The sequence below is a fragment of the Drosophila rhopaloa genome, unplaced genomic scaffold (genome assembly GCF_018152115.1).
Source record: "Drosophila rhopaloa isolate 14029-0021.01 unplaced genomic scaffold, ASM1815211v1 contig_115, whole genome shotgun sequence".
In the NCBI taxonomy this organism is placed as follows: Eukaryota; Metazoa; Arthropoda; class Insecta; order Diptera; family Drosophilidae; genus Drosophila; species Drosophila rhopaloa.
The window spans coordinates 16,519,486-16,531,250 of record NW_025334990.1 but is presented as its reverse complement, the minus strand read 5'-3'; the positions used below and the strand labels follow the sequence as shown (position 1 = coordinate 16,531,250).

The following is an 11,765-nucleotide window of genomic DNA, read 5'->3' as shown; positions in this document are numbered from 1 at the left end:
TAAGCTTGGATTGGCTTTTAAAGATTTTAACTTAGTTAAGCTAAGTTAAGGCAATACAAACCTTATTTGTATTTTATTCAATGATTAATTAGTAATCAAACTAGAGAAAAAAGAACTAGCCTGACGAAACTAAAAAAACAGGTATCTTTTTGGCTTTACGGAAGATTTTTTAAATCTAAGCTTTAATGATTTTATTTCATTACTATTTCTGCTAAGCTTCTAGTTATATTTTGTATTATTTAAAATTAATTCTAACATATTTTTCCAGCTTAGGCATCCTGAATAAAGGCCTTCCTATAAGCCTAGAAAACCTGATAGAGTATTTAAGCATCATGTCTCTTACTATTTTGTTCCATGTTACTTTTCATTTGGTTTTGGCCAGCCGCCGTTTCTTTGTTGCCTTTTCCCATTTTCCCGTTCCTTTTCATCCCCCCGCCCCCACTATTTCCTCCCACTCCTATCTGCGAATTTTCGCAATGATCTGTCCGCCAGCCATTTATTTTGCACCCCAAAATCTCCCCACCGCACAAATGTTTGCCTGTGCCTGCTGTTTTTGTATTTCAGATGCATTGTGTACATTTGTTTGGCAATAATTTGATGTTCATTGGGATATTGCCATATTGCCGTGATTGCCTGCGGGTCATCACCATCAAAATATTTGTAACACGGCTCCCGCAATTAGGGCTTTATGAAATGGCCAACAAAGTAAACGTTTTTCTTATTGCGAATGGCAAAGACGAACGGACGGTCGGCCTTAAAAACCTTGCGATCGGGATTATCTTTTACGACTTCGGGTTGAACGTCTAAAATATGGGAAAGTCAATAAATGTATTCTTTAAAATTTCAAAAAAACATTACCCGTTTCCGGACCAGTTTCACAGCCAGTTTCATTAACATTTAGAAATAAGCTGTGCCTGGCCTCCGAAATCCTTTGCAGTGATTTCTTGCCAAAAAGGCCACTTAAGTCTGCTTGTCCAGGCTCAAAAACCCGATTTATTCCTAACTAGAATATAGATTAAATAAATATTTAAGTAAAAGCTATAAATATATGTTTTCCTTACCTTTTGCAGTGGTACTTTTAGATCTATATTGAACTCGATTCTAAATTTAGGAATTATCACATCCACATCGTTCATCAAACTTTTGGCAGCCACCTCATTCATGTCCAGCTGGCCCAGTTTTTCCTCCAATTTTGGCAATCCATCAATATCCCTGGGCAGGATAATCATCATGGTCAGGTTAGACTTCTCAAACGGCAGCTGCAAAATCTGTGACTTAAGTTTCTTGGACTCGCCATATCGAAACTTGCCGATCTGTTGCATCATGGGTAGTTCCATTCGTTGGAGAGGATTAATCCAGAAATCATCGACCTTGGTCAGTTGCTCAGGGAATACATTGGCCCACTTGGCACGAAAGAACAAGGAATTGACCAGAATCACACTGGACTCGAGACTGAACACATCTGGGGTGAACAGGTTTCTCACAGTGTAAAACGTTTGCTTTGCCAGCCACTTGTTCACTTTCTTCACCGAATCCTCGGGATTCAGATAGTTAAGTGGATCTGCCTGAGCGTTAAAGAACTCCATGGCTCGGGTATTGAAGTCCGGTAGTATTTTCTCTTCTTCATTGAAGTACAATCGGGTCACGAGACGCAAGGCCACTCCTTTTTTCACACAAGAACACTCTTCGCTCCAGGTTTCCGCATGATGTTCGGCGATCTTCGACTTATTGCCCACTCCCAGGATCAATTTGGAACGCAGTTCATCCGCACTTTTCCCGCCGGCCCCCATGAAAACCAAGGTCATGGCACTACGGGCAGCCGCCGGGGAAACCATCATATTCACTGGGGGATCCACATCGTTGACGGCCCGGAATAGATTCCGGGCGAAGACTATGGGACTGGCGCTTAACGGTGGCGCCGTAGTGCCCCCGGAGGCCATCGGGATCAGGCAGATGATCAGTAAGACTACGAAAAGGAAACAGGCACAGGCAGGTGTGATTTTATACAATACTTTATACACTCTGTTCTACAAATTATCTTACCCCATTCGCTTGGCATGTTGCGATCCAACTGAGGCTCACCCATGATCTGTAAACAATAAAACAATGAGTTGTGGGTGCTGAGTCACAAACTTGTTCGAGATCATCTCTGGAGATTGAGTCGCACCTAAACCGGTTACTTTGGGTCAGCAATTAATCAAAGTAAGGTGTATACAGGAAGCCCTTAAAATACTTTTAAGTTCTCTAAAAATCTGTGTTCTCAACTTGGTTTGTATTTTTGTGTCGATTTTTCGTAATTTTAATGGTGTTACCCCTTTCCAAATTTTCGAAAAATGGCTTTGCAGAAAAGTGTCCCAAATCCTGCACTTCTAAGCCCATAACTTTTCTTACAGATATCCGATTTCAAAGTGGCTTACCTCAAAATGATTTTGGTTTTATTCTCTAAAAATCTGCATTTTCAGTTTGTTTTGTATTTTGGGGTCGATTTTCCGTCATTTTAATGATGTTACCCCTTTCCAAATTTTCGAAAAATGGCTTTGCAGAAAAGTGTCCCAAAACCTGCACTTCCAAGTCCATAACTTTTCTTACAGATATCCGATTTCAAAGTGGCATACCTCAAAATGATTTTGGTTTAATTCTCTAAAAATCTGCATTTTCAGTTTGTTTTGTATTTTGGGGTCGATTTTCCGTCATTTTAATGATGTTACCCCTTTCCAAATTTTCGAAAAATGGCTTTGCAGAAAAGTGTCCCAAATCATGCACTTCTAAGCCCATAACTTTTCTTACAGACATCCGATTTCAAAGTGGCATACCTCAAAATGATTGTGGTTTAATTCTCTACAAATCTGCATTTTCAGTTTGTTTTGTATTTTGGGGTCGATTTTCCGTCATTTTAATGGTGTTACCCCTTTCCAAATTTTCGAAAAATGGCTTTGCAGAAAAGTGTGCCAAAACCTGCACTTCCAAGTCCATAACTTTTCTTACAGATATCCGATTTCAAAGTGGCATACCTCAAAATGATTTTGGTTTAATTCTCTAAAAATCTGCATTTTCAGTTTGTTTTGTATTTTGGGGTCGATTTTCCGTCATTTTAATGATGTTACCCCTTTCCAAATTTTCGAAAAATGGCTTTGCAGAAAAGTGTCCCAAATCATGCACTTCTAAGCCCATAACTTTTCTTACAGACATCCGATTTCAAAGTGGCATACCTCAAAATGATTGTGGTTGAATTCTCTAAAAATCTGTGTTTTCAGTTTGTTTTGTATTTTGGGGTCGATTTTCCGTCATTTTAATGATGTTACCCCTTTCCAAATTTTCGAAAAATGGCTTTGCAGAAAAGTGTGCCAAAACCTGCACTTCCAAGTCCATAACTTTTCTTACAGATATCCAATTTCAAAGTGGCATACCTCAAAATGATTGTGGTTTAATTCTCTAAAAATCTGTGTTTTCAGTTTGTTTTGTATTTTGGGGTCGATTTTCCGTCATTTTAATGATGTTACCCCTTTCCAAATTTTCGAAAAATGGCTTTGCAGAAAAGTGTCCCAAATCATGCACTTCTAAGCCCATAACTTTTCTTACAGACATCCGATTTCAAAGTGGCATACCTCAAAATGATTGTGGTTTAATTCTCTACAAATCTGCATTTTCAGTTTGTTTTGTATTTTGGGGTCGATTTTCCGTCATTTTAATGGTGTTACCCCTTTCCAAATTTTCGAAAAATGGCTTTGCAGAAAAGTGTGCCAAAACCTGCACTTCCAAGTCCATAACTTTTCTTACAGATATCCGATTTCAAAGTGGCATACCTCAAAATGATTTTGGTTTAATTCTCTAAAAATCTGCATTTTCAGTTTGTTTTGTATTTTGGGGTCGATTTTCCGTCATTTTAATGATGTTACCCCTTTCCAAATTTTCGAAAAATGGCTTTGCAGAAAAGTGTCCCAAATCATGCACTTCTAAGCCCATAACTTTTCTTACAGACATCCGATTTCAAAGTGGCATACCTCAAAATGATTGTGGTTGAATTCTCTAAAAATCTGTGTTTTCAGTTTGTTTTGTATTTTGGGGTCGATTTTCCGTCATTTTAATGATGTTACCCCTTTCCAAATTTTCGAAAAATGGCTTTGCAGAAAAGTGTGCCAAAACCTGCACTTCCAAGTCCATAACTTTTCTTACAGATATCCAATTTCAAAGTGGCATACCTCAAAATGATTGTGGTTTAATTCTCTAAAAATCTGTGTTTTCAGTTTGTTTTGTATTTTGGGGTCGATTTTCCGTCATTTTAATGATGTTACCCCTTTCCAAATTTTCGAAAAATGGCTTTGCAGAAAAGTGTCCCAAATCATGCACTTCTAAGCCCATAACTTTTCTTACAGACATCCGATTTCAAAGTGGCATACCTCAAAATGATTGTGGTTGAATTCTCTAAAAATCTGTGTTTTCAGTTTGTTTTGTATTTTGGGGTCGATTTTCCGTCATTTTAATGATGTTACCCCTTTCCAAATTTTCGAAAAATGGCTTTGCAGAAAAGTGTCCAAAAACCTGCACTTCCAAGTCCAAAACTTTTCTAACAGACATCCGATTTCAAAGTGGCTTACCTCTAAATGATTGTGGTTTAATTCTCTAAAAATCTGTGTTTTCAGTTTGTTTTGTATTTTGGGGTCGATTTTCCGTCATTTTAATGATGTTACCCCTTTCCAAATTTTCGAAAAATGGCTTTGCAGAAAAGTGTGCCAAAACCTGCACTTCCAAGTCCATAACTTTTCTTACAGATATCCAATTTCAAAGTGGCATACCTCAAAATGATTGTGGTTTAATTCTCTAAAAATCTGTGTTTTCAGTTTGTTTTGTATTTTGGGGTCGATTTTCCGTCATTTTAATGATGTTACCCCTTTCCAAATTTTCGAAAAATGGCTTTGCAGAAAAGTGTCCAAAAACCTGCACTTCCAAGTCCAAAACTTTTCTAACAGACATCCGATTTCAAAGTGGCTTACCTCTAAATGATTGTGGTTTAATTCTCTAAAAATCTGTGTTTTCAGTTTGTTTTGTATTTTGGGGTCGATTTTCCGTCATTTTAATGATGTTACCCCTTTCCAAATTTTCGAAAAATGGCTTTGCAGAAAAGTGTCCAAAAACCTGCACTTCCAAGTCCAAAACTTTTCTAACAGACATCCGATTTCAAAGTGGCTTACCTCTAAATGATTGTGGTTTAACTCTCTAAAAATTTGTATTTAAGGCTTGGTTTGTATTTTGAATTAAACGGTTGGAATGATTTCATTGTTTTGGATGTCAGTATTATTGTTATGGAATAGTTGTCGTGCTCATTGACGCTGTCGTTGTTTTAAGTCAGACGCTATTGTGTTCGTTATTGTTTAGCTGGGTTTGTTTTGCCGGCTCGCATCGTTGCCAATTTTTTGTCTCGACTGGCAAATATTTTCGCAGCCCTCGAGATGAGGGGTCGAATTGGATGGAAATCGGGGAAAATTGAGGGGGAAATCGGGGAAAATTGAGGGGGAAATCGGGGAAAATGCAGTGGGGCTTGGCATTGTTATTTGCATGCCACGACAGCAAGTCAATAATGTCAATGTATTGGCAGTTGCTTTGGCGGTTCACCAATCGCCCGTCCCTTTCTATTGGCAGCTGTGTGCATATACCGCTCTCTTTCTAATAACCATACTCTCTACCTTTCTCTGTCTGTTTACGGTGATGTGTGTGTGTGTGTGTTTATGCGGGAGTGACTTAAATGATGTCTACACATTCCTAGTTGACAGTGAATGGCGCCCTCTCATTTTGTGCTTACTCTACCCCTCTCTTTCTCTATTATTCTAGCCGTCTCTTTCGCATAAAGAGACTGCAGTTATGCATTGCTGTGCACAGATTTCGCGCTTGATTGCTCTGCTTATGCGCCTGATGCGTTTTGTATTTATATTTCAATTTCATTTCGTTCACCTTTTGACGTCACGCTTTCTACATGTCTAGGCACCTGCCTTTGTCTATGTGTGTGTGAGTATCTGTGTGTCAGCCCTGAGTGTGTGTGTGTGTTTGTGAGTATCTGTGTGCCTTCCATTCAATCATGCATTTGTTCATGCACTCGGCTGGCGCAAATGAACAAATTTCACGTCTGATTGAGCCATTTAAGTGCGACAACTCGCCTGCCTAATCGACCCCCATTCGCCATTCTCCCGTTTTCCATTTCCCATTTTCCATTTTCCATTTCCCATTATCAGGCAATTTCAATGGATTTACAAATGCGTTTAATTTGCAATATTTTGATCGCATTACGATGAGCCGAAACTTTTGCCCATAATGCAATTATAATTGAATTCTTTTGTCTTCGTCATAGGCAACTTCTTCGTCGCTGCTCAAGTGCGAATACGCTGGGGTATCAAATTCAAATCGCGAACTAATTGCATTTTCATCAAGTAGCAAGTAGCAAGTGGCAAGTACCCAAAAGCGCCCCAAGGTAGGCAGCATATTCCGCGTGGCTTCGATATTTTCTGTATTATGCGGCTTTGATGGCTTAGGCAATGCCGGCAAAATGAAACAATTCGCTGAGCGGCAAGTGGGACATGGAGGAGGTTTCCCTGTAGCTTTTCCTATAGCTTTTCCCGATCCAACTAACCAAGCAGCAGCTGCTGCATTGGAAAACTCACACAGAAATTTAGCTTGGCTGCCCCCTTCAGGCTATCATTTTCGATTGCGAAAGTTTCTGTGTGCTGTGTTGCGGTTGCCGCGCATCGAGAAGTACTCAGCCAACTAGTTTGCGGCTCGAAACCCCTTTTCGATCCGCCCCAGAAGACTCCTTGGAGGAGTTCCTTAGAGCAGACCGCAATAAATACGAAATTTGACTGGAATATTGAGCATTGAACATTGAGCAGCAACCAACAACCGACAATAGTGAATTGATTGCCTCGACAGTGTTCGGGAATTAACCTTTTTTGGCCCCGGCATATATGGTAATTTGATTTGATGGCCAAATCAATTCTGCAATGGCGAGTGTAACTGTAACTCTAACTGTAACTGAAACTGAAACAGGACCTTATTCAGTTTGCCAGCGACTACCGGATGCTATTTGCCCAATTCTCAGCAGCTTTGTGTCCATCCGATGTGTGACTTTGTAGCTTTGTCCATTTGATTTGTGGTCCATTTTGCAGTTGAAATCAAACAGCAGGCGGAATTTGGCAAACAGTAAACAGTAGACTGCAGACTAAATGGCAGAGTGGGCCGAAAGCTGTAAACTTCAACTGCAATCTGCAAATGTGTTGCAACACGTTGTCACGCATACGCACCGTTGCACCAGTGAAGGGAGCTCCACAAGAACAAGACGCACGACGAGCTCAATAATTAATTGTTGTGCCACACTTGGGCTGCAATCGAAATTTCTGCATCGAACAACCGATATCGAGACACGTACACGCACACACCTATTTATTTATTAATTAAATCATTCATTGTTCAATCAAACTTCTGGGAATTCTATTTGCTGGGCACTCGATGAGGTGAGTTTAAGTCCCCGAGCTGTTGTCGCAGGCATTCATCATTTAATTAGTTGTACAGTTTGTGCGGCAATTGTCTGATTTGCGGTAAATGATTTCAATAAATCAAGAGCAACAGTTTGTGTCTTTTTGTACATGGGCTTTTGATTTGGGTTTGGTTTTTGGATTTGGGTTTCGGTTTGGGTTTGGTTTTCAGGTTTGGGTTTTGGTTCAGAGCTGTCTGAGCTGAAATCAATTGATTTTTCTTTATTTTCGTAAAGTTTGCTCTTTCTATTCGCGTTGTTTTTTCCTCCCATTGCGCTGCTGATTTCTGTTTATATTTTTTCGAGCTCTTTTCAATTCGTTTTTCAGTGCTACCTCATTTTTTTTGGCCCTACTACTGTTTCCGTTTTTCTCGTATTTTTCCTCTGCTCTCAGTTGAGGCAAAATTGTTTGTATTTGTTTAGGCTTATGGCCAAGACGATAAAAACGTCTCAAGCGCAGACAAATGCCCAGAGAACACAACTGAATGACGCTGACTTGGCGCAATCGAAGTTTGGTTACTCTTCAGAAAATAGAGCCAAATCTAATTGAATATTAAGAAGCCATTGTTGGATACAAAATCGCAGATAACAAGAGTCAGTCTTCAGGGATAATGGCCATAAGTCGAAACAAATGTAAAGTTTATGAGGGCTTGGGGTAAATATAATGATGTTTTTCTTAAATACATTTTCGGTCATTCACTCAATCCACTTCAATTCATTCATCGGCTGTTTTTCTTTTTGTTCTGTATACCAAATAAATTTAGAATATTGTACTAACATAGCTTATGTAATTCCCAATGTTAGATATTCTTTTTAGATTTAAGTATCGGAACTTTTCTGGTTGTTTTCCCTTGACTGCATTAATATATTTATTCAGTGTATTATTTTTCTCTTTAAATTCTTACTTGAAGATAGAAAGAGTATTGAAAACATGGTTTGTAAAAACAATAGAAACACAATTTGATGTCTAAGCTTGACTCCAAGTTGGAGTGGGATATATGTAGCTTTAGGTATTACTGACATGTGTGTTAGTACTGCCAAACACATATAAAGAGCCACGTGGAGCGGCAAGGACATTTACAAATACAGAACCAGATGGAGAGAGTTTTGTAGTAGACAGTGGAGAGGCTCTCCAGCAGTCACTTCTATAGACATTGGCTAAATTTAAACAGCACAAGCACACACCAGAAACACACACACACACACACACACTCACACCCAGAGTTGAAGTGAAAAGCGAAGAGCTACATTTCCTGTGCCTTTCTTCGATTTGATTTTTCATTTCCGCTGCAAATGGTGACAAAGTTGGAAATCTCTCAAAGGTGAGTGGACCGGGCGCGGAGGGGGATTTAGGTGGAGAGGAAGCCTGTGCTTGACTATTTGTATGTTGTGTTGATTTCTCGTGAAATATCAATACAAGCCAAGCACCAAAGCAAACAGAGCAAGGCAGATATGGAACTGCAGGGGAATCGCAGGCAGCCACACATCCCGGACTTCGTCCACTCGAGATTTCCAAGTTGCAGCCGCTCAAGTGAGCCGGCGAGAATTGTCCTTGGGCGCACAGAGAAAAATCACCTTCAACAGGATGTCTTCTAAAATCGTTATATTGTAAATTTACTATTTACCCATTTAATCTTAAAATTTATATCGACAAATATCAGGTAATTTGCCTACGATTATTTTAGGATTAATCAACTGTTATAAAAGGCTGCGAATCATAATTACTTGTAAACATGATTTTATTTTGAAATTCAAACGTATATAAATTTTTTAGTTGCTGTCAAGCTTTATTAAAATGTATCAAGAAAATTATTTTCAAGTGCAAGACTCCTACTTATTTAATGAAAATTATGCACTTTTTAAACTATTTATAGATACAACTTTAACATTTTAATAAGCCCTTGCCATTAATACTTCAAAGGTAAGTCATACGGACTTAAACATATAAAACAATGTTTAGGCACTGTCAAGCTTTATTAATATATTTAATTGAAGCAACATATTTTGTACTTTTAAAGGATTTAAAAGGGTGTAAAATAGCTCGTTACATTTTCTACAGTGTTGGCAAATGCGAGGGTACCAGTTTTAGTGGGCAGCAGGAAATTTAAACAAAGCCAAAACTGAATTTAGCACCTCAGCTGGCAGTTGCGGTGAGCGTTCATAAAATTTGGCTTCCAGCGACCGGGGACCGTAGACCAAAGACCAGTGACCGCAGGACCGGATGCGGAAACGGCTCTCGAATGGGGGGCAAAAGCAGGTTTGGGGTCACCAATGGGTGGCGGGAAGTATAGGTCGAGGGGAGGGGAGGGGCACGGGCACATCGACATGGGTTCGGCAAACAGTTCTGTCAACAGTGTCAATGACAATCATTAACACAAATCAATGGGATTAACAATATTTGGGTGCCACACGCACACAAGCGAAAGGGAAAGAGGGAAATGGGAAAAGGCGGGGGAGAAAGGTTGGGTGAAGGCAAACGCCATCATTCAACTTTTCCGACACCAACGCAAAATGCCAAAAGCGCTGCAACCGCAGACGTGGCACCAACACACACACACACGCACTCACATCCTTCCACTCACACAAAGACGTACAAATCAACATGACAGGCGCAGGACTTAATCCGAAAATAGTGCAAAGTGAAATGAATGCTTGGGGAAGGAGCAAGGGGATGCCATGTCGAAAAATGGTCAGCACTTAATTTCCTCTCCTCCAGCATCCCCTCCTCACTCCCTTCGATTTTCCTTTATTTTGCATGTGTGTGTGTGTGTGCGACAGTGAGATTTAGGATGCCTCCTTGCAGCCCAGAACTTTAAAGACAAAACCGTTTCGGGGCCTTTCTTCGCCTTGGTCAGTGACAACGGTGGACAATTTGCGACATGGCCACAGTTCTGCGGCCAAAGAGCAACCTCGAAACAGGCAACCCTAAGCTATTCCATTTTCCTATTTTCCCCCGACTTCCTATATCCTGGCTCAATAACTATTCGCCGGCGACCACGTTCTCAGCAGCTGTGTCCTTAAGCCACTGACGTGGCAAGAACTGTAAATCCTCGGCGGATTGTCACAAGGATGCTTAAAGATGATCTGAAAGATGGTCAACTAAAGTGAAGATGTGGGAATGACAGATACAAAACGTATTTAAAGATTTAATAACAGCAAATAATTTATTATCTATTTCAATTTAAAACGAATTAATTGTACATGGAAATTCAATTGTTACGAATACAATTCTTATTGCACTCTACTGCTAAATAATTTGTATATATATATTTTATTTTGAAATCCTAGTAAATGGGACTTAATTTACTACTTTGAACATCCTTCAACTTTAATTTCGTTTAATGAGAAAGTAGAAATTCTTCAATTCAATTGTTACGAATACAATTCTTATTGCACTCTACTGCTAAATAATTTTTATATATATTTTATTTTTAAATCCTAGTAAATGGGACTTAATTTACTACTTTGAACATCCTTCAACTTTAATTTCGTTTAATGAGAAAGTAGTTAGACTATAGCTGACCAACATTCAGGCATTACTCTCCAAACATCAACAATAAAGAGCATACTTCAACTCGAGCTCAAACATTAGCCGCACTTAGATATGATTCCCCAAAATGCTTTAATTTCGATTTGCTAAAAGCCCCAAAAACCATGTTAAGCATACAAGTATGAGCAAATAAGACACTGCAGCCCTAAGCAATGCAGGCTGCAATCGAATGCAGTTATTAATGCAGTGCTCTTAACCAAAATTCCAGACGAGTCCCAACATTGAGTTCTTGCGGCCGAATGGATTGGCGGTGAATGCAGACGGCTTGGCAGTGGTAAAATGCTTTTAATTAATTTACTTAGCAGCCGGAATGTCAACAGCAGCAGCAACAAAAAAAACCAGCCGGAGAGATGAAAATCAGAGGAAAGTTGTAGGGCCAGCCGTTGAATGTTTGCAGTTTCTCACCTTTGTCGGGCACGCACGAATGCTTCACTTAATTTTGTGGCCCATCCCCGAAGGTTTTCCCTGGAAAACATGTCCTGCTTTTGGCCCGGGCATAATTCTCTGTCAATGGCAAACATGTGCCAAACTTTTGCACAGAAATTTGTTAACTGTCAAAATTTGAGAGTGTCTCTGTGGGTGAAAATGAGTGTGTGTGTGTGTTTATCTATGTGTGTGTGTGTGTGCATTTTCAGAGTGAGGGCAAATCATGTAAATGCCACAAATTTCCCCCGGAAAATCTCGATGTGTGCGAGCAGG

At 39.6% G+C, this 11,765-nt stretch overlaps 1 protein-coding gene across 1 annotated transcript; it reads right to left on the bottom strand.

Moving 5' to 3' along the window:
- Nucleotides 1-533: 533 nt before the first annotated feature.
- LOC108041057 (serine protease inhibitor 42Dd) lies at nt 534-2,089 on the bottom strand. Its single transcript, XM_017118826.1, has 4 exons — nt 2,044-2,089; nt 1,062-1,966; nt 859-1,003; nt 534-803 (listed from the first exon to the last, which is right to left on the bottom strand). Exons 1-4 carry the CDS (start codon nt 2,084-2,086, stop codon nt 679-681), a joined length of 1,218 nt encoding a protein of 405 aa, XP_016974315.1. The 5' UTR covers nt 2,087-2,089; the 3' UTR covers nt 534-678.
- Nucleotides 2,090-11,765: the final 9,676 nt, after the last annotated feature.